Source organism: Leptidea sinapis, chromosome 2 (assembly GCF_905404315.1).
Source record: "Leptidea sinapis chromosome 2, ilLepSina1.1, whole genome shotgun sequence".
NCBI classification, from domain to species: Eukaryota; Metazoa; Arthropoda; class Insecta; order Lepidoptera; family Pieridae; genus Leptidea; species Leptidea sinapis.
The window spans coordinates 3,314,083-3,337,771 of record NC_066266.1 but is presented as its reverse complement, the minus strand read 5'-3'; the positions used below and the strand labels follow the sequence as shown (position 1 = coordinate 3,337,771).

The 23,689-nt window shown below is 40.4% G+C and overlaps 1 protein-coding gene across 1 annotated transcript; it reads left to right on the top strand.

Moving 5' to 3' along the window:
- Positions 1–489: 489 nt before the first annotated feature.
- On the top strand, positions 490–21,812 carry LOC126973024 (uncharacterized). Its single transcript, XM_050820156.1, has 12 exons — positions 490–494; positions 757–910; positions 2,989–3,182; positions 4,240–4,440; positions 11,603–11,755; positions 12,737–12,941; positions 13,862–14,037; positions 15,317–15,569; positions 17,201–17,352; positions 19,344–19,503; positions 20,948–21,051; positions 21,716–21,812. The coding sequence occupies exons 1-12, from the start codon at positions 490–492 to the stop codon at positions 21,792–21,794; spliced, it is 1,836 nt and encodes a 611-aa protein (XP_050676113.1). The 3' UTR covers positions 21,795–21,812.
- Positions 21,813–23,689: the final 1,877 nt, after the last annotated feature.

Here is a 23,689-nt window from a genome sequence, read left to right as displayed (position 1 = left end):
TTTTTGTTGTATTTTTAAGTTACGCAAAACTTTTAGTGTTACGACCGAATTAACCAATCATAAGTAAACGTCCATAATTGGTAAACATTTTGTATATTCTTTGTTTACTCTCAGGTATAATTTTATACCAAGTATATTTTTAGGGCCGTAAGACTCTTTCTCGAGAGTCCCTGTACCAAACAATAGACGAAAAGAAGACTAATTATATTTGATATGCTGGTTTTATTTGACGTTATATTGGGAAATCATATTTGCAACTGTCAGGTTAATATACTCAATAAAATTATTTTGTATTGTTTCAGAATAGAATTATGCATCAACTGTGGTTTAGATCTAGAAGAAAGTATTTTGTGCTAGCCGCTTTTGTGTTATCAATATATTACTGCTTAATATGTTTACAATCTGTTTCAAATCTCGATGAAACCAGAAGGTAAGTGGTAGAAATTAGGGTATCATCCCCACCATCTAGGTGTGTGGCGCTCCTCCACAATGAGGTCAAACCAAGCTCTGGAATGAGCTTCCTTGTGCGGTTTTTCCACGACGATGCGACATCACCTTCAAAAAAGCGCGTATAGCTTTCTAAAAGGCTGGCAACGCTCCTGTGAATCCTCTAGTGTTACAAGAGAATCTGGGCGGGGGTGAGCACTTAATATCAGTTGACCTTGTCCTGCTCTTCCAGAAAAAAACCAAGCATGATTCTCCAGCACCACATTAGCAAATTTTTTACTATGTTGACTATGCTTCTTTAATTTGTAGGTCTATCGAGATGAAGTTAGAGGAGACATTAAAAGAAGACAAAGGTACAGGTTGTCAGATACCGAAGCTGGACCCATTCGCCAAAGAGGTCACCCAGTTTGATGTGGACATGCCCAAAGTTGTATGCAGCGGAGAAGACTGGGTGAAATGCTATGTGAGTGTATTCGAATTTACTAGAGGTTTTTTTTATTAAAAAGTTTTTGCTGTCAAAATTGATAGACAATGCAGAATTCGAACTGGAGTGTTTAACAAGAATACTAACATTACGGTTGATACACTTTTTTAAGTGAGAACTTCACTTGTACCTGAAGTGCGGTAAGTTCTTTACTTTATGGGTATTGAATGGGATCAAGATGTCGTGTTCGGGTACGCTCTTTCAGGAATACCCAAAACTCCTTGATCGCTCTCAAGTTGCAACATTTCGCATTCATTCTTCCGAGACCGTATTATTTGTTACTACGCAAGTAGGTATTTGCAGCAATGTCGAAGCGGACTATGGTGACGACACGGCTATAACTCACCGATACATAGGAGTACTAATAATCATTATCATCATCATCAGCTGGAAAACGTCCACTGCTGGATTTGTCCAGCAGTGGACGTTTTCCACTGGCCTCCCCCAAAGATCTCCGCGACGATCGGTATCATCCAACGTATTTCCCACAACGGTCCATGTTGTGGTGGGCCTACCGACACTGACTTTGGCGCTCCTAAGAATCTCTTTATTTCTGATTCGAACTCGCAGAGAAAGTCCAAGCATAGCGATTTATATTGCAATCGGAGCGACCATGAGATTTCTCATTTGACCCATAGTTAGTGACCACGTCTACGTAACGTAAGTCATCAGTTACAACACACACTGGTTGTAAGTAAACTTTTATCAGTGTCTGACACTGTGGTGTTTGGGACGAGAAGAGTACTAATGCCATTAACAAAATTAAAAATTAGTTAGGAGCTTAGAATACAGAACAAACGAGAAAGAGTGTTCAACCATATTTCTACGCAGCGCATTGTGTCCAAAGTAACTCCCCACCTCCTCACTCCTCACCCCCCGCTCAGTCCGTGCAATGGTCCATATATTACCACTTTAGGTTTTATTTAATAAATTCAACATTTTAATAAAATAACTTGAAAAAGTGCTACTTACAGATCAAATGAAATCCCATTGGCATGCCTGGTAGCAGTTGTGTAAGTGAGAACGGCGTATAACGGCGTAATTATTTATAAGTTGATAACCATTTGTTAATTGACAAGTTCAAAGAGGACTGGATCCCGGAAAATTCAAACAGTTGCAATCAAATCCAACGATTAGGTTCTATTTTATTATTAGGTCTAAAAAGGGAGCTGACTACATATGAGGAAAGGCTATCTCACTTCAAGTTACTGAGCCTCGAGAGTCGTCGCAAATTGCATGGCCTAACGACTTTATACAAAATACTGGATGGCACAATTTCTACTTCCCTCTTGTCGAATATCCATCTAAGAGTTCCCAATCGGTCTTCAAGACATGAATAGCCTTTTATCATTCCGTTCTGCAATAATAACGTGTCCTTCCATAACCTTATCTATAGAATTTGTCGTCAATACAATGCACTACTACTCGAAATCAGTGAAGTACCTGACATCCACAGTTCATCTGTTTGTAAATGGAAATCTAGTTTATATAAATTCCTTAATTAGTTTAAATTTTTAAAAAAGCATCTTAATATAACTACCATAATTATTCACTTCTATTTGTCCAAATATATATTCTCTCTATTTTTTCTTTTATAATACTACATTACCTAAAGTTAGTTTTAAAATCGCTATTTCTGTTGTATTTGCATATTAATTATTTTATGCTAAACATGCTGAGTACACACCCTCGTGGATTTGCAGCCTATCTTGTATTTAGCTGATAGTTTATTTTTTTTTATTATGTATTTGTTGTAATTCTGTTGTGTGTACCTATTAAATAAATAAATAAATTCGGTTTTGCTTCGTCTTCCAGATGACCTCGGACTAGGCAATGAAGGTCGAGATTTGAGACCCAGTATTTTCGATACTAGGCGAGGTATGAAGGGAGCCGTTGCCATGGAACGGTAACACAACAAAATGGATTTGATGTGGTTAAAGCGCTTTGGGGGTAAAATTTAACTAGGTTCTAGAGTAGCATTTACGATGTTGGATTTACTATTCGGGTGCCGAGTGGCTCTAATGAGGTACGTTTACACAATTGAAGGTTGATTTCAGTTGTCAGAATGCAAAGTGGTTCCGCATATATTGAAGACGATCAACAACGTCGTTTGTACCTACAACGATATACTGTACGTGAATGATTTCAAGTTCACCATTGGACCGCCGGTCATGGTTCGGGGTATTAACACTTACATGCTCTCCAAGAGTGACCATGTTAAGATATCTTGCAAAGGTTTACATGAGAACAGGTAAGCGTATTCAGTGATTGCTATCAACAAACTAAAACCCAACCCAAATTTCGTACGATTTTCACCTGTAACGTAACTTTAAATCAATCAGTATAATATATAAAGAGTATAGAATCAGGTGGAATAGCTCTTTGGAACACCCCGTGCGGTAGAAGACACGCAATGAAGCGACGGCTCTACCCAACAAGAGATCTAGCTGTATCTGTTTATTAAGTATTTAAGATAGAAAATGTATTGAAGTAAGTCTACTTGCTTGGGAGTTACGATGTCACATAATACAATACTTACAAAACCTGTCCGTTGCATTATGGTCCAGGCACACACTCACAGACCTATTAATATGTAAAGTCTCATTAGTACAGTAATTTAAAAGCTACAGCGCCCTTCACAACGAAACGTACCTGCACATTACTGCTTCACTTCAACAGAAAAAGGCGCCGCTGTGATCTAGCCGCCATTTTCATAAATAAAAACCCTCCCACTGATTTTTTATTAATCATTAACGTTCGCAAAAACTAGACTCACAATTAGGCTCAAAAATTATCTGAAGAAAAACTCTACGCGTCTATTAGGCAGAATTTTCGTTCAGTTGTATTTCGACCGCGCTTTGAATACAACGCCACGCAATAACAAAGTGTTCATTGAAAATCTGTCCAAATAAAAACATATCAAAACTGTAAAAGGATAGAATGTCGTATATGAGGTGAGTGCCCTTTTAAATTCACAAAATTATGTAACTAACTTGACTTTTTTATTCATTAAATTTTAAGGCTTAATTTGAATAAAACAAAATGTTCTTGCCTCGTGTTCGTGTCCATCTCGCGCGTGACGTAGTGTTACTGCTTCTAATAAGCGTATACAATAAATACACTTTGAACACTAGTGCCACGAAATAAGGTGTTAATTTTAATGAATGTTTTAACATTATCTGTATATTAAGTTAATGTATACGTATATATAACGCTGCTCGGACATTTTTTGGCGATCTTTTAGGAGATTTGGAGTCTAGTTGTTTATTGTACGTCGATGTTATTAACAAACAAAATTATTTTTGTAGTATCCTACCATCAATATGGCATGGTTTTGGTGCCGGTTATCGTAATACTGTCATTCCCAAGAATCCACCGCCAGGCAGAGAGAACACATTTAACATACTGCTGTTCGGTTTTGACTCCACATCCAGGAATGGCTTTATACGGAGGATGCCGAAGAGCTATAAGGTTCTTACTGAAGAGTTAGGAGCGACTGTCTTGCATGGGTAAGATGTTGTTAAAATATGTTAATGACGGGTTTAATGTCACGAAAAATCTTTTTCTGTTATTTTAAAGTAAAACGAGTATGGGTAAAGTAAAAGGCGCTAGCAGCCATGGTGAATATGACGTGGCTCACATCAAGCTCACGAGTTGAATGCAGGCAGGCTTAATCGGGCCTAATGTAAAGAGCGTAGCATCTCCCCCCGCTGTCCGCACGCCTCGCCTCGCGCGTCTACAGTGTAGTGATGTGCCGTAGGCGTCACTCATCGTGTTATCGGATTAATTACAAAGTTGCGATCCCGTATAATTTTTTAATTCTAATAATCACTAATCCGAGTCCATCAGTTTCCGTTCCAAAAAACTAGTTTTTATTCGTCGCTAAGCAAGAGAAATGGCGAAAAATGTTAAAGCCATGTGTGTTGAAGAAAGGCAGAACAAATATTCGTCATTTAATTGTAAGATTAAAATGATGAAAAAGTTAATAAAATAATTGTTTTATCATTTTAACGTAGTGTAAAATGATAATCTTGAAGCTTTGTTTTAATTTTATCGACACACTCATGATTATAGTCATCAATTATAATTAGGTCACATCACTATTGCATTCCTGAACTCTGCATTTTACTCGCGTGTTATCTGTGTGTTTTGCTGCGGTATTTGTGTGTTTTGATTAATGAATTGATGTTAAATATTGTTGTTCATTTAATGCATTTAAATACTCAATTGAAGTTCAAAATAATTCAATGATTTATATAAATATTATAGTCAGCTTTTAATATTCGTCTATCATCGGAATGATTGTATTTATTATATGTATCATGTATGCAGATTAAAATTAAACTGTATAGTTGTATATCTTGTCTACTATAGATTTCCGAATGTCATTCCCATCATAGGTTATAGGTTATCACGGGCTATTATCCGCAACTCGACGACTACAGCGTGCCTATTTTGCGTGGTGAGGAGGGCGGCTAATCCTGCCACCCTAGTTCCTCAAGGTAATGTATCAAACCTCTGATGTCACCCATGACCTCGGGGAGTGTCCTCGGTGACCCCAGGTGTTTGGCCCGGTATGAGGCCACACTCCTACACTCCAAAATGACGTGTGCGGCCGTTTCGTCCGTCTCCGTGCAGGCTCTGCACAGTGGGCTGTCGGTGACACCTATATTGAACAGATGCTTGTTAAAAGGGCCGTGACCCGTTAGTACATGAGTTATTTTCCGTAACTTAGGTCGTGGAAGTTTTACTAGCTTGCGAGAGAGCTTGGGGTCTATTTGAGGTAGAGCTTCTTTTGCTTGTCTACACCCACTTACATTCATCCAGTACTTATTATGTAATTCCTTGGTGTGTTGGCGTATTACCTTCGTAGGCCAGCTAGGCGGGAGAGGGATAGTTGGTTCTGGTCCTTTTGCTGTCATCGCTGAGCCTCTCCTGGCCAATTCATCAGCGGCATCATTCCCTCGTGAGTTACTGTGTCCCTTTATCCATTGAAGAGTTACTTGGTTGTTATTTTCGCATAACTCCCTCAGACATTGGTGACAGTTGTATATTAGCTTAGAGGTGATAGTGTGGCTTTGTAGGGCTTGTAGTACTGATTTGCTATCTGAAAGGATGCGGATGGAGTAGTCTTTTACCTTTCGAGTCAAAGTAGCAGTGACTGCTTCTATGATACCCATACATTCTGCTTGGAAGACAGTGTTATGAGCTCCTAGTGATGCAGCTATTCTTATATTTAGGTCATCCGAGAACACTCCGTATCCCGTGCCCGACCTTGTCTTTGAGCCATCTGTGAAAATCCTGAGGTTTTTTGTACTGAGGTCCTCTTTCAGTTCTTCATACAGCTGTATTTTGTATCTCTTATCGAATATGTATTCCTTTGGAGATCTATCACTTACTGCCAACAGCAGAGGCTCCTTTTCAATCACCTCATTTAGAACCTCTGGGTGGTGGGGTGGATTTAGTGTCTTCAACCTTACTGCGGCGCAGTCCGCCTCTTGTTTTATATAGAGGTGTAGTGCCGGTAGGTTCAGCATAGCTTCTACAGCCGCGGTAGGTGTGGTTCGCATACATCCTGTGATAGCCATACACGCTAGTCTTTGGAATCGTTGCAGTTTATTACAAGTAATGTTCAGCTTGGTGCGTGGCCACCATACAACTGCGCCGTAACATATCATAGGTCGTATCACAGCTGTGTAGAGCCATAGTACGATGTTCGGGGCAAGTCCCCATGTCTTTCCCAACATTCTACGGCATTGCCAGAAGGTTACGGTAGCTGTATTTATTTTTGTTTCCAAGTGGGCCGCCCAGTTTAACTTGCTGTCAAGTATAACTCCTAAGTATTTCACTTCGCTGTTTAGTTGGAGATCGGTGTTAAACAGTTTTGGCAGTTTATAGTTACCCAGAACTCTTTTGTTTGTGAACATTACCAATTCCGTTTTATGTGGGTTGACTGATAGATCGTTATCTATGCACCATCTTTCCACGATTTTCAATGCTGCATTTGTTACTTCACATATAGTACTGGCAAACTTTCCGCTTATTAATATAGTTAGGTCGTCTGCGTAGCCTACCGTAAAGTAGTGATTTTCGTTTAGAGTGGTAATTAGATCATTTACTACCAAGTTCCATAAAAGAGGTGAGATAACTCCTCCTTGGGGGCAGCCTTTAGCTACAAATGCTTTCTGTGTCTCACTTTCATTTAGTAAAATCACTCTGTGTTTGAGCATGTTTTCAATCCATGATGACAGAGTTGTACATACTCCATGGCGGTGTAATGCTTCTTTTATTTTTGTAAATTTTGTCTTATCGAAGGCTCCTTCAATGTCCACGAAGGTTCCTAGACAAAAGGTTTTTTCCGAAAGTGCGCCCTCTATAACGTTCACTACAGCGTGAAGTGCAGATTCGGTGCTTTTACCCTGACTGTATGCGTGTTGGTTGGGGTGTAGGGGTATGTTCTTAAGGTAATTCTCCCTCAGTTCTCTTTCACACAGCCTTTCTAGGGTCTTCAGGGTAAAAGAGGTAAGACTTATGGGTCTGTAAGATTTAGCGTTAGAATAGTCACTTTTACCTGGTTTAGGTATGAAGATCACTTTAACTTCCCTCCATATCCTAGGGATGTATCTATGCGCTAGACACGCCCTGAAAATGTTGATCAGCCGGTTAAGGAGACCTTCTCCTCCCCATTGCAACAAGGCGGGAAAGATCCCATCAGGTCCTGCTGACTTAAAGGGGTGAAAGGAATTTATAGCCCACTTTATTTTATCGGTTGTCACCAACTTGTGTGCTTGTTGCCAGTCAGCTTCCTCAGCGGTTATGTTTTCATTTACCCACTCGATATGCTGCATTATTTTGCATCCTGGAAAGTGAGTTTCCGTCAGGACTCGCTCTGTTTCCTCTGGTGAGTTGGTAAATGTACCGTCAGGTTTCAGCAGGGATCCGAGGATTTGTCTGGGTTGGTTAGAGATTAATTTCCTTGCCCTGTTGGCCTGGTTATGGCATTGGATGCTGCTGCAAAATTTACGCCAGCCTTCTGATCTTCTGTATCTGATGCGTTTCTTGTATTCAGTCTTACACTCTTTGTAGATGTCCCAGTCGTATTGATCGCCTGTGTTCATTGCGCGGTTCAGATGTCTCCTCACTTTTTTCCTGAGCCTTTCTAATTCAGGTCCCCACCAGGTCTGGGGTCTTGGTCTGTCTGATTGAGGGCTGGTGAGGGGACATGTAGCATGATAACTGGCAGTCATGAATTCGTATATTTGTGCTATTTGGTTTTCGATGTTGTCTACTCCGATTATCCTTGCTGGGAGTGTTTCGTCCTTTAGACGCGATTCCATCAGCAACTTGTACTGAGTAAGATTCGTTCTGCGGGGTTTCCTCTTGGGAGGCGGTGTAGTGATGTTTACCTCCATGTTAAAAAGTATCCATCTGTGGTCTGAGCAGGATGCTTCTTTCGACACATGCCAATTGGATATATAATCAGACATTCCCTCTGTTGCTAAGGTGATGTCTATAATTGTTTTGCTCCTTCTATTTACAAAGGTGGGTTCTGAACCTACATTCAAGATATTAAGGTTAGTAGAAAAAAGGTAGTCAGTGAGTTGCTTACCCCTTTTGTTGGTTGTTTGCATGCCCCAGAGCGGGTGATGTGCATTGCAGTCTGCAGCCACAATAAGCTCGCTCTTGGTTGTCTCGCAGTAGTTCACCAGTTTGACAAGTTCTTCCGGCGGTGGGTCTCCCCCGTCAGGCATATAGACGGAGGCGACCACTATCGCTCTCTGGTGAGTTGGAAGGATGTGTCTGTCCAGTATTTTTATTGCGCATAAGTCTCTGTAACAAAAATCTGTTAGGGGTTGCACATGTAGATTATTAGAAATGTAGATACAGGCTCTAGGGTGTTCTGGTCCTGAGTAATGTATAAGTTTACCTCCGATATTGGAGAGATGGCATATCCGGCCCCGCCTAACCCACGGCTCCTGGATTAGGGCGAGAGCTGTAGGGTTAACCTCCAACCATTTCCGAAGTTGGGCCGTTGCGGTTTCGCTATGGTGGAGGTTTATTTGGATGGTGCTGCACTAAGAAGGGGATGCCATCTTTAGCACACCCTCCTCGCCATCCCCGATGCAGAGCTCTTCAATGCCTTTGGTGCAGTCGGCATCGCCTTTGGTGCCCGTCGCCAGAAGCTCTTCGAGCTCCTTTAGGCTGTCGAGCACTTCCTCCAAGGGAGAGCTAGTGGCGCAGTAGCCGTCTGCTGGGTCAATTGTTTGAGCGTCCATGGGTTCCGGCAGTGCATCACTGTCGTCTATATTATTCCCTGTTGTTGTCAATGCCTCACCGTTTGTATCCTTAGAGGGGGGGGTCTCGGTGTATTTACCTCCTGGCCCCTGGAACTTCAGATATACTGAGCCCAGCATGAATGATAGCCGGCGCTCATGCTCCAAGATTTTGGGGATTTGGTCCTCCGGGATGCTTACCACGATGAAGCTGTGGTCGTTGTGGTGATAAAGGGTGTGTAACAACCAGCTGTCTACTTTGGCCCAAGAGTTTTGGAACCGTAGCATCCCGCCGATTGCTTTGGTGTCCTTCCATTCACCTGGTAGTAGAATGCCACACCTGACGCGGTTGGGAATTTCCCAGATGTTTTTTACTGCCAGGGTGTCACCGTTAGGGAGTTGGATTTCCGGGACAGCTATTTTCAGCCACTCCAATGTTTTAAGATTAGAGCACCACAGTTTTAGGATGCCCCCATCATAGACGGGTTTGCCCAGAAACGCAGGCCCTTCTCTGTCTTCATTCATAGCGGCCATCATGGCTGTCATGAGCTTATCTTCAAGCTTGCTTTGTATAAGCTGTGCCATATTCGCGTCAATATGCCCTGTAGTGGTAGATGTTATGGCCACAACAGGGTCGGTTTTCGCAGCGTTGGCGTATGATGTCAGTTTGGGCCGATTTAGCAATTTGGCCCTCTTGTGGTCACCCCTCGGAGAGTTGGTGTCGTCCAAGCGAGTGCGTTTGGTGGATGTCGAGGGTTGGGCTACTCCGCCTGCTTTGTTGGAAGGAGGCCTTTGGTTTTCTGGGGCCTTCCTAGGATCATACCGGGCTTGCTTGACCGGCATATCCGAACCTCGTGAGGTGCTGGGTTGCGGTTCGGGTTAAGAGGAGGGCATTGAGGCGCTAGCTTTCTGAGCGTTGGCCTTGCGAAGGCGAGCTGCTATGCGCCTTTGCCTCCTGTTGGGTCGATGGCGATCTGTGTTGTCATGTGCCGAGTGACTTTCCCCTATTCGGGGTTTGTTTTGGTTTCGGCCCTTGTAAGATATGAGGGTCAAACCTGCCTCCAGTCTGCTGACTGATTGGGCAGACACTGCTGATGCGGCGTCTGTGCCCATAGACGGTTCCCTACTAGGCTCCTTGGTCTGTAATTTCTGGGTGCCAGCAGGTGCTGAACACGCTCCAGAGGTCTGTGTGGTCCCGGTGGATTTCTCCGCCGGGGAATTAGTTTGTTTTGGGGTTTTTTTGGATCTTGGGTTGTCCATACTTTACCGGGTAAAAACTTCGTTCCCCTTGCTCCCCACACTCCACCGAGCCCGCAACTGGGGATGGTTAACTTAACCATCAGGGCTGCAAGGGGAATATAGGTCCAGCTGGTTGGCCTCTTGCGCGACATCGGGAGCTCGAGATGAGCGGCTGATGGATTCGATCCTATCCATCAGTTCCTCCACCCATTCTTACCCCGTCAGCATGGCTGAGCACCTCCCCTTGCGGGGACCAGCCGAACCTCGCCTGTGGCCCCGCCAAGGCGGGGACACTTGACCATTACCCTCGTGGCGGCTACTCACGGGGCTACCGTTTAGCTTGAAATCAGGACCGAAGGAAGCGTATTACGTTACAGGGGTAACTAATCCCCGACCCCTGTCCCGCTCAACCTCCCAGGACTCCGTTATCCCCGCGTACGGCGATCAACTGCGCAGGCCAAAGACGCAGGTGGATGCTGTAAAATCTTCCGGTTGGCACCCACTAACCGCCGGAAGAGTGGAGCAGATATTAGCCACTGGCCAGCAAAGGACTGCCATTACGCAGCGATTAGTGAAAATCGAGCGCAATAACAAATCAGTCACAGGCGCAATGTTTCCAGGGTGCACCGGAGAGGTAGGTGTCACTCTATTCAGAACGCCTAAGAGAGGTTTCATCGTGGATCGACACCACCGCCCACACGTGGAGGTTTCTGCTAAGCACCCCATTCTATTATTAAGTTAAGGCTGACTTTGAACCGGGGTCTTCTGCTTTCCGGATCACCCAATGTCCCATCTGAGCTATTATAGTCTTGTATATAGTGGCGAAGTTTACCTTTGTATTATAATGTTATTCTAGCTGTTCCTCATTAAAACACGGATAAAACTACATTTTTTTAAAATTGAAACCTAGTTAGATCGATTTCTCGTCCCCGAAACTACCTGTATACTAAATTTGATTAAAATCGTTGGAGCCGTGTCCGAGATTCAGATTATACATATACAAGAATTGCTCTGATTAAAAACTCAAGTACAATACCCAAAGTCGAAAACTTTCCGAAAATTTCAGTTAAATGTCTACGATTCGAAAAATGTTCCACTTGCATCGTGGTTTCATTAAACCACATAGTTTGTTTTATTTTGATATTATTTTCTCTTTTAGTTACAACGTATTGGGCGACGGAACGCCAGCCGCGTTATTTCCCATATTAACTGGCAAGACTGAATTGGAGCTGCCTGATGTTAGGAAGAAGGCCAAAAACAACGATACTCTTGACTCTATGCCGTTTATTTTTTACAAACTAGCGGATGATGGGTTAGCTTTATGAATATTTGATATTTTATTATCGAGCCATTTCAACTATATATTTATTTGGAGAGAGTGGCTTTTTTCTCTTGTCCTAATGAGTCCGCTTCCAGAATTGAATAATTGTGTTTGTCACTCATACTTATAGCTCGTCGTCAATCCGCTAGTACTAAAAAAACACCGGTGAACTTAAGAGAAAACATGAGCTGTGGTATTTTCCAAAGAGAGAATATATTGAGGATCGTAAAACAACATACCGTGTTTCCGGGGGTATACGACATGGGTACCTTCAAAAAAGCGCGTACACCTTCCTTAAAGGCCGGCAACCCACCTGTGATTCCTCTTATGTTGCAAGAGAATGTGGGCGGCGGGGATCACTAAACACCAGGTGAACAATACGCTCGTTTATCCTCCTTTTCTATGAATGATGAGCTCCGACTAAAAATTATGAGTCAAAAACTCTAGATACAGATACATATGTTTCATTCAAAAATTAAACAATCTTTTGGAAACTGTATGGGGAGGAAATATTATGTGTCGGACTGTATTCATTTATGCGCTTATTGTTGTCAGATTTGTATTTCATGCACATATGATTAAGCTATTGGTTTAATATTCAAAATTCTAAGAACCTTAGGACTTGTCATCATCATCAGCCAGCTGGACGTCCACTGCTGGACAAAGGCCTCTCCCAAAGATTTCCACGACGATCGGTCCTGCGCTGCCCTCATCCAACGTATTCCGGCGATCTAGAACAGATCTTCAGACACTGCATCTTCCGGTCGCCATTCGAGGACTTTTCCGCCCCTATGTACCCTACCCACTGCCACTTCAGTATCGCAATCATTTGAGTTATGTCGGTGACTTTAGTTAGAATATACCTTCAATGTAATGGTAGCACTGTCCCCAGCCATAGCACTGGACTACTTTACCTCTCTTGATCTTCAGGTTTCGCCGCACGCTTAAAATTTCTATCTACCCTCGTTTTAGTTACCGTACGGCGTACTACGAAGATATGCCCTCGGTGGGCACATTTCAGTACCGGTTCAAAGGATTCAAGCGACAGCCGTCTGACCATTACTTAAGACCTTTTCTCATGAAGGTCGAACAGTCAATGAAGAGCTGGTTGTCTAAGCAACAGTACTGTATTGGGGACACGCCCCAATACCAACTTATGTTTAATCTTACTGAGCAGGTGAGTATTATGTAAATAGAGTTAATATCTGTAGATACCCTCGTTCAGAACAGCAATGAAAATCTGATAATATTGGATCAATGTTTTTTTTTCATTTTTTGGAGACTATATTTAGCCGTTAACTGGATATTTTTAGACAGAGTGGTGTTCCGCAAGGCTGCGTGCTATCCCCTGCACTGTTCCTTCTGTTTATCAATGATTATTATAGGTATTCATTGCTATGACGACGACACTACACTGACCGTACCAACATCTTCCGGGATAGCGTCGACGAGTTGCGTTTTAAATAGTAGAACTAGTGTTTGAAATATAATAATTTAAGTGAAATATAACCTAAAGTTTATAAACAATTTTAAATTATTATTTAATTTTAGTTTAATTTTTTTTATTATGTAGTTAATAATAAAAAGTATGTGTTAACTACACATACTTGTACATTGTCAAAGCAGTAACTATGAATGTTGTGTACATCTGTTATTGGCACTCAAATCACGTATTTAATTTCTTAGATAGTTTTATGTATTTAATAGCAAGATTTTTAAATATTTATTGAGTAGAACATTCCTATTGAATTAAAAAATAAATATTCTTTTCAGGCAATTTATTTTGAACCATTTTGTTTACTTTTACAAATTAATATGTGAAAATGTGAATACTAATAACATAAAAATTAAATTAATCATAACACAATTACCTTGTTGGTATCAAACCAATTCATCAGAAATAAAATTGTTAAAGTACCTTAATTCTTAAATAAATTTAAATTTTGGTTTTCTGTTTTTCTTCTCTTAGTTTAGTTTGTTTGTGCCAAAAAGTAGTATAGTTTATACATGCCTTAATGCTAGATATATTTTCATCTTTTTCCCAATCATTTTTTCCTGCAGAAATATCTCTAGCAAATATACTTTTAATAATTTCAGATGTTCAAGCTAGACGGCAAGAAGTTTTGCATTACATTCGTAGCTGACATCACCCACAATGACTTCAACTACATCACCACGGCTGATGAAGACACCGTGGAGTTCCTGAGGAATTTTCTAAATACGGGGAGGGGAGAGGATACCATGCTGCTGGTGTTTGGTGATCATGGACCCAGGTGAACTAAATTATTCAATTTAAGGGCGCACCCTATGTCAAATTGCTAGATAGCAAGATAAATAAAGTATGGATTTAAAATAATTCTTTATTGCCGTACAAAACATTACAAAAATAAAATGGATAATTGGGCTATATCCGGTATCGCATAGTATATGGCAAACTAAGTTGACTGCGATCTTTGAAGACTGCACACGATCGACACAATAAAATGGTTAGTCTTGAAAGCTCATCGAGCGATGATGACAATGTGAAATTTGACACTATCTTGTCATAAGCTACGAAAGAAGAAAAATGCTAGACCGCGGATATCAAATGATATTAAGTTCAGAGGAGAACGTGGTGATTCCAAACTTTTTGAAGATGGAAGGAGGAAGAGGGTGGCTCACGATATAGCACTGCATGAACTCAGAATACGCTCAATTTTATTGCGTATAGTAAGCCAATAATATATTGTACGAAGTGCGCGTGTACAAATCTGAGTTTGAGCTGAGGTATAGCAGGCCTTAGTTAGCAAGTTATTGCGTTACAAATATAAGAGAGTGCACAAAATTTGACATATTAGTATTATATTAAATCACGCCATAAAGATATTTCTCTATAGTAGTATATAGTGTTGCTAAAATTATTATAGTTTTTGCTCTGCAGAGGAGGGTGGGTTGATCCTACCACCGATTCCTAGCTATGTCACTATGACATAAAAGGAATTGATTCGATTCTCTGATTTAATTTTAAAACAATATAATTCATAATGACCTCCTGAGACTTCTCTCAATATGGGGGTACCACAAGGATCTATTCTAGGACCGTTCCTCCTCCTTATCTATACATTTGGTCTTCTTACCTTAAAGAAAAAATATAATGTAGTCTTATTTACGGACGGCATGAAGTAAACGATATTCACATCGTGTACTGTTTAAGCGCTTGTACCCTAATGTTAAATAGCAAGAAAACGAAATATATAAAAATTACCGTACCAAATGTCAAAAATAATGATGTGAGTGTTTTATTAAACGAACGGCTAATAAATTTTATATATATTTTTTACACTTTGTCATATTTAATTTATTTTATCTAAAAATAATTTTTATACGAACGTTATATTGTAACAACAAATAAATTAAATATCTCATTAATAATTAAAAAATAAGGAAATATATAAATAAATAAACCCTTAAAGTATGGGCACGTTTCTTTAGGTTTGTTTTAGAGTATACGCATGTTCAGTCTATAGAATATTTGATAAAACTTTCCTTCAATATTTTTGGTGTTTTTAACAGATATGCCAAAGTGCGAGCCACGTTGCAAGGTAAGCTGGAAGAGCGGCTGCCACTGATGGCCATACGTCTGCCCGACGCGCTCCGGAGACGACATCCACACGCTCAGGCCATCCTGGAAGCGAACGTGGACGTGCTGACCACGGCGCATGACATACACGCAACTATTCTAGACGCCATGGATCTGAGGAAATACTGGAACCCCTACAGAATCAATGGCGCTGATCTGACCAGAGGATTGACCTTGTTAGAAGAAGTAAATCGACTAATTACGTAGCATTTAAACAAAAATTTTTAACAAAAAAACAACTTCAAAAGCACTATTCCAAAACAATAGATATAATATCCACTTAAAAGTATAAAAAAAATTGCGTACCTATTTTTATACAATTTAATTAATAAATCTATTTCTAGTTATGATTATTGTAATTTTTGGATATTATTCATATTATATCTATTGTTTGGGAATAGTGTTTTTGAATTCTGTTGTTATTTTTGTTATTTTTTGATTTTTAATGAATTTGAATTACACTAACAATTTGTCTAAATATGTGTAGATACCTATACTAAATTTTTCAATGCAGCAATGAATGTAAGTGATTTGCAATTTGATTACAGACAGTTAGAAATTCTGCCACAGATCGCACTTGCCTTACTGTAAGTCGGTAAGGAGTCCCATTGATCATCATATTCGACTACGACAATTACTTGACCATAACAATGTTATGGTAGATGACTTAAATATCCGGATAGCATAAAAAAGATTCGGCCGAGTATCGTTAATTTGCTCCTAAGAATTGAAGAGTTCCGTTACTTTACGATGGATTCCATAATCAAAACCTAACCACACTATCTTTGGAGTATATCCTTTCCAACAAAAAAAGAATCATCAAAATCGGTTGGCGCGATATTGAGTTATTCGTAAATTTATCATCCTCTTTGCTATACGTATGTATAGCAAATTTAAGACCTTTATGTTTTTCTCATTGATGCCATTATCAGATCTGGACCAAATTACAATGGGACCATACGGGAAGCACCGCTTTCAAATAAAAAAGAATTATCAAAATCGGTTCACCCAGTCGAAAGTTTTGAGGTAACGACCATAAAAAAAAACATACCGACGAATTGAGAACCTCCTCTTTTGAAGTCGGTTAAAAAGAAAATATGCTAGCATTATAATTCTAATAAGCAACAAAAAGAAGACCATAATAATTATTTAAGCAAAACTTTTTCCCTTACTCCTGATATCGGATTCTCTTTTGTTGAATAGTTCTCAAAAGGAGGAGTACAGACTTCACAAAGGTAGAAGTAACTGTAATTAATAATGGTTTATCTAGAAATTGTGATAATTATAATATTAGTACCAGGAAGAAATGCTAGTTGTGTGTTGTGCCTGGCTGGTCGATTTAGTTATAATAATATCATGATTTAATGAATTTATCGAAATGATATTTTATGTAGCATTTTTGTCTATGCATAACATAAGTGCCCAGTACTTGCGCCCATTTTTCTCAGGAAAACCGAAAAAGGCCAATCTTTTCGAATTGATCGTACAATTTTCAATGATTTATATAAATATCCAACTTTAAAAAGATTCTGGATTTCTTTTTTTAATTTTATAATTGAAACGGTATACCAAACGCCTAGCCTCACCCTCATCTCATGGCTACTAAACTCCTTGTGTCCTCTCAAGCCGTAAACACTTTTAGTCCTCCCACGGCTTGAGAGAGGAAGCAGGTCTCATTAGAATAAGGGCTGGTTGAGGCGATGGCCTCCAAAACCCAAAGCTTTCCACTAAACCTTGCGGAACTGAATGGCAGTTATAAATATTTAAAAAAGTAAGTAATTGAAACAATCTGAGTTCAATGATCAATGTTGTTTCAGATTCCCAAGAATCGTTCTTGCAGCGAGGCAGGAATCGAACCCCATTGGTGTTCGTGTCTGTCGTGGGAGAATGTATCACCACAGGAGGTGATATACACAAAGACTGCAAACGCGCTCGTGGATTATATTAATTCACTTACAGAATATATGAGGTAAACTAAATCTTACTAATTAGAATTGTTTGTGGCTCATGTGAGTGTGGCAGCGGAATTGTCGATTTTGTTCTTTCACACGCACTTACGTGAATTTTGGCCAGAATGTCGATTTTTTGATATTTTGTTCAAATATTATATTTCCAGGCTAGTTGGCCATAAGTTCTGTTAAGTAAAAATGACGTTATATATAACTGAAATAATTGAAATGTCAGCAATACCGAAAACAGAATTCTATTCGATTCTATTGGTCAGTCTTTGATAAGACACCGCACCCCAAACCATGACTGACGCAGAATGACCATGATGGCTTCTTTTGAGGTAGGAACGTACACTTTGTCATTTTGCTTATTGTATGTATGTTGTCATGTTGCTTAAATTTTCAAAATTATTTCATTAGTGAAAGCATGTTTCAGTACTTTTCACCCGCGAGTCAAAATGTCTTGAATTTAGATATTTAAAAAATATTTTTTTAATTAATAAATAAAATTACAAAATTCTTATCCTACTTTAACAAATGTATTACTAACGGCCGTTCCCAATATTCAGTCTATCTACCTACCGGTTGTGGCCTACTTGCGATAAAAATCGTAACTATCGTTGACTTTTCTGTCCCAATAAACTTATCACCTTATCCGTTACACGCTGTCTGGGAGGACGTATAGCTTACCAGCGATAGAAGTTTGTATGGCAATTGCAATTCACGCGTCCCAATATAAGACGATAAGAATGACTTATCGGGTATATTGGGACAGCTTCAAATTATTGACAGCTAATTACTGACAGTTGAAGGTAGTAATTTATCTCTATCTGATAGTTTTTTGGGAACGGCCGTTAAGCTATGGTAATGTGAATGATGCTGCTCGCCAATGCTACTGTATATATACTGTCGTCCGGTACTCCAGCGCGAGAAGAGGGTTGTCGTTGTATAGGATGTTATTGAATACAAATACCCAGTATTCTTCCATTGTGTTCTTTAATGAGTTCATTATGTGACTCATTGTTTAATAAACTCTTTCTTCGAAGTCCAGGGTGTTGATATAACTGCGTCCTCTGTCTGACCTTTATGTCTATAAGGCCATGTTATATTGTTATCTGTATCTTCATTATGCTTCTTCTTAAAATCAACTGTTAGGTTCTGGGTGGCTTGACTCGAGTATCGGGACAGAAAGCATTTTGATAGAGCCAGCCATATCTTTAACTGTAGACATTGATTTAGTGCATGTGGTATATATGGACCAACAAACGATTAATAGGTGTCTTGAAAATGACCCCATAGTCTGTGTAAGACAACCAGTGCAATTTTGTCTGCCCTATTCCATTTTTTTTAAATTACCCTTTCTTGTAACGGGTTCCAAATCGTGATTTTCCTTTGAAGAAAATTAAAGATAAGCTACTCGTATATATGATTTACAAAAGGCAAGCTTTGAAACAGTTATTAAGTTAATGTTGAAACACAATAAATATATAACCAATATTCTATGTGGCATCCCCAATCAGCTCAACCACCATTTGACCGCGTGCAGGGTAGAGCTGATCGAATTGACGGGGTCCAGTGCTCTAAGTTAAGCCTGAACGGGTCGATCACTTAACGTCGCTTCATTGTGTTTCTTCTATCGCATTTATCACGGGAAGTCTTCCGAAGAGCTGAGCTGAGATTCCACCTTCGCACGACACGCCACAGATTAGGAAATCATCCCCACCATCCAGATGTGTGGAATTTCTCCACGGTTCGGTTTTCAAGGAACTTTCTTCCACGTACCACCAAGCTGTGGAATGAGCTTCCTTGTGCGGTGTTTCCTCGACGATACGACATGGGTACCTTCAAACAAAAGTGTCAAAATCTTTCTAAAAGGCCGGCAACGCTCTTGTGTTTCCTCTGGTGTGTGTGACCGGTACGATCCTCGTCTTCCGTAAATGAAAAGTACCACCTGATACGTGAATTCTATGAACGAAGCCGGGAGTCTCAGGTTATAAGAACATGATTTCAGATCACAATGTGCGATTCGTACTCTAACCAGTATAGAGTGGGTGATGCGACAGCGTGTTAACAACGGTGTGTTGACGTTTGTTGAGGCCAAAGACGCTGATGGTTACGAGGGGAGGTTTGGTGACAAGCTGAGACCTGCTAGAGAGAACTATCAGGTCAAGGTAACCAATATTTCCTCTTAACCAAAACATCTTACTAACCTTTGAGTTTTGGGTGTTTTAAATAAACAATTTTTTAAGTTTCGCCTTTCTAACTGGAAAACAAATAGTTGTTTCTTTGCACAATGCTTGGAGAATTAATGCTTGGCGGGCATCTTGTACTAAGTAGCCGCTTAAGCATAAAATTTAGTGTTCTGCAACAAATGTTCTTAAAACGGTATGAGTTATCATGTTAACCAGCTGTAAGGCTAGCATGCGAACTCGAGATATCGCGACGGGAGAATGAAACGATGTCTTCATGGGCTAATATCTTGTTTACCTACCCTAACATGAACACTACGAGGGACAAAATTTTCGTCGAAGACTTGGCATTGTCGTGTAGACAAACAAACATTTGGCTGATTTTACTTTGACCAAAGGACACAACTCTGAAAAGCATTTATTTATCAAAAGAGGATTTAGCATATATCTCTATCACATAGAGGACCCATGGGCTTCGAGATCCGCCAAAACGACTGGAGTTCTCCATTGCCTAAATCAAAGGGGTCGCACAAATCTCTTATTCTGCTACATTGAAATTAATGCGCCTCTTGCTCTTTGTATATGGATAAAATATTGCTATAATAAGGGACTGTCATTGTAGTTACTTGAAATATCTTCGTCAAATACACATACATAAAAACACATACCAGTAAAAGGCTGCCGGTTGATTATGGGTACGACAACGGCGCCTTTTTCTGCCGTGAAGCAAAGTAAAGTGTAAGCATTACTGTGTTTCGGTCTGAAGGGAGCCGTAGCTAGTGAAATTACTGGGAAAATGAGACATCATGAGTTAATTTATTCGTGTCGAGTAGTCCTGCTGGGCTGCGTTCTTTCGATTGATGTTCTCATTCCAGTCTACCAACGCATAGAGTCAAACCAACATTAGTTTCATTCATACTATATGAAACTAATGTAGGTTTGACAACGAAAGATTATTGATTTAAAATTACGATTACGTAGGTACTTATTTATATTATAGAAAACAACTAAGCTATTTTTACAAGTTGACCTTTTGCGAGGTAGGTACAGTTTTAGATGAAAAAGACAACCTTAATGTCGTCAGAAGGGGTAAGAGTCACACAATAGAAAGAGAGGCAACTTCTAGGTGAATCAAAATGTAGGTTAGAAGCGCTGTGCGATCTGAATTACACCTTATCGTATGGCCGAAAGAGTCCCTATTTATTTAATTGATTTTGGGGAGTGAGACTTTCGTACTTAGACTATTACATATTCTTTGATAACGGTTAGTATTCGGAGGAGCTGTTCAGTTGAGGTAGGTGTTCTTCCTTGTGATACTAGAAACCAGATAAGAGTAAGGTACTAGTCATTATATCTTGTCTCATTGTCTGTTTTGAAACGCTCCCCCGAACATATATTCAAAGAAATTGCCGTCTCTTTTTATCAGGTAACAGTTGGCCCTGGTAGCGGCGTGTACGAGGCTTCGATGACCTACGTTGTTAAAGAAGACAAATTCTATCTGAACTCCCGGGATATCTCCCGGACTAACGCGTAAGCTATTTAACATCTACTTAAAAGCGATTTGGAAGGTACCCCATCGTCCCGAAAATACTGCATACGAAAGTTCATTCCACAGCTTTGTAGTACGTGGAAGAAAATTCATTGAAAACCGCAAACCGTGGAAGACCGCCACACATCCAGACGGTGGGGATGATATTATAATTTGTGGCGTGTCGTGCGAAGGTGGAATTCGGCGGCAGGAACCACCTCAAACAGCTCTTCGGGACACTCCCCGTGATAGATTCGTGATAGAAGACACACAATGATACGATGTCTCAACACATCACCAGGTGATGGAGCCGTTCACAGAATGCTGGATAATTCCCGAAAATTCGAGTAGCTCTGCGTTGCACACGGTCAAATGATTCGAGCTGATACTGTGGTACGCCATACAAGAGATAAAAATCAGTACTCCTTATGTGGCCGGACCTGCGCTGTGTTGAGCGCCGGCTTCATGTACTGCCGTGCTCTATTTATAATGCCCAACTTCTTCGAAGGCAATTTGGCTTTGTCATTCAGATGACCGCAAAATTGGCTCGCTCGAGATTTCGAGACCCAGTATTCCGATACTGGTTAATAATATACTATACATGTATATTATCTGTTTATATGCCAACATACAAAGATACATATTATTTTATATTATTATTTTCAGATATAACGAAGAACCGAGCTGTATCAGCGAGAATCACCCGCACCTCAACATGTACTGTTATTGTAAGAAAAAATTATAGTAAATTGTGAATTTACAAATTGTTTCGTTATTTCACATTTCACAATTAATACTATGGCCACAATACAGTATCTAATAGAACAGTACTTTTACTTCATACTAGAGCGGGAGGATCGACGCACGCACACATACACATGGTGTACACGGACGCAAAGCAATCTAGGGAAGACAAAACTATTGAGTGCCACGCCGTACGCCGCCGAGACTTGTCGCTGTCCGAGTTAAATTAAGCTATGGTCTCCTATTTTATGCCGCGGCGTCTGGCGATAGCGTCAACGTTCAATTCCGTGGCTTCCAACGTCTGGACGCAATGCACAGCGTTGGCGGTCAATACGTCTAGCGTGTCGCAGGTGGCTCAGTGGCTGCATCACAAATTTTTTCCCAACATTGATGCTTTTAAATATTGTTTTTATGATTCTTGCCACTTTTATCATACACTAGTAAGATTTTACTGATTCAATCAACAACCCGTCTTTTCCTTTATCAAACCTCATCATTTTGTGTGACGCGAGCGACGACCTTCACGCTGCAATGGTTTAAAATGACTAGAGATGCGGCGCACGGTTTTTGGATGCCACGTACGGCGTCAACACAGCAGCGTCGACGTGTGGAAGAGACCACAACAGTATATTTATATATTAAGCATTGTGACGCAGCGTACGGCGTAACGAGACGTAAAATAGGAGACCATAACCTTAGCTGCCGCCTTACCATCAATCCTTTTGTATGTAAACCCTAACGCTCCGTTCAGAAATTTCAAGGAGACCGCTGAGTTAGGCTACTGTTCTATTACGTGTATTGTGCAATGGACTTGTAAAATGGGGTGAACAGTAATCAGTTACAATCAGGTTACGACATTACGACAAAATGTGAAATTCCACTGCATCATTTTGGCGTTTGGCAGAATTTTGTTTTAAATATTAATTTTTTAATGAATTTAATCCCAGAAGTGAGGGTTATCATTTTAAAAAAATAATAAATTGTTCCTATATTTAGTTCTTTATCAGGCGTATTGGGTAATAAGGTAGTTTGCTTTCTTTTCTGAAATGTGTAACGTTACTCCACAGTCTTTTCAAGGAAAATTCTGCCATGTAAATAAAACTGTAGAACGATATCCTTGAGCAGTGCTTGCACCTCAAAAGGCGGCTGCGTACTTACTTACTTCTAAACAACCGAAAGACGTTCAAGGGTGGACAAATTCCTTCTGCAAAGATCTACACGGCTATCGGTCCTGCGCTGTCCTCATCCAACTTCTTTGATGGATTTACCAGATCGTCAGTCCATCTTGTGGGGGGCCTACCAACACTGCGTCCTCCGGTACGTGGTCGCCATTCTAGGACTTTGCTGCCCCAAGGGTTATCTGTCCGTCGAGCTATGTGCCTACCCACTGCCACTTCAGTTTCGCAAACATCTGGGCTATGTCAGTGACTGGTTCTCCTACGGATCTCCTCATTTCTGATTCGATCTCGCAGGGAATCTCATAGCCCTCTGAGCAACCATGAGCATCGTCAAAAGGCTCATAGCTAGCGACCACGTCTGCGTTCCGTAAGACATTGCCTGCACCGGCCGCGTATACTGGTTTCTCCTCACCATGACTTACTAGCGTATAAAAAAATTAAGTGTTTCTCGTTCCCTTTTACCAACACTCCGCTGTGTGTCCGTCCATCTGTCAGCGAGCTTTATCTCATAAACCGCAGTAGGTAGACAGCAGAAAAAACCATGGTTGTGAATTCCAAATTATTAAAAAGTCGGAAAAGTTTTTTTAAATAATATAAAATTTTATTTACCATGCTATGACACCCTTCGCGTACAAGTCACTTGACCGGTGCGTGCCTAAGTACTATAATACCGCTTTTTAAAACTATTGGTTTTTTATCTGCCAATTTCATTCAAACA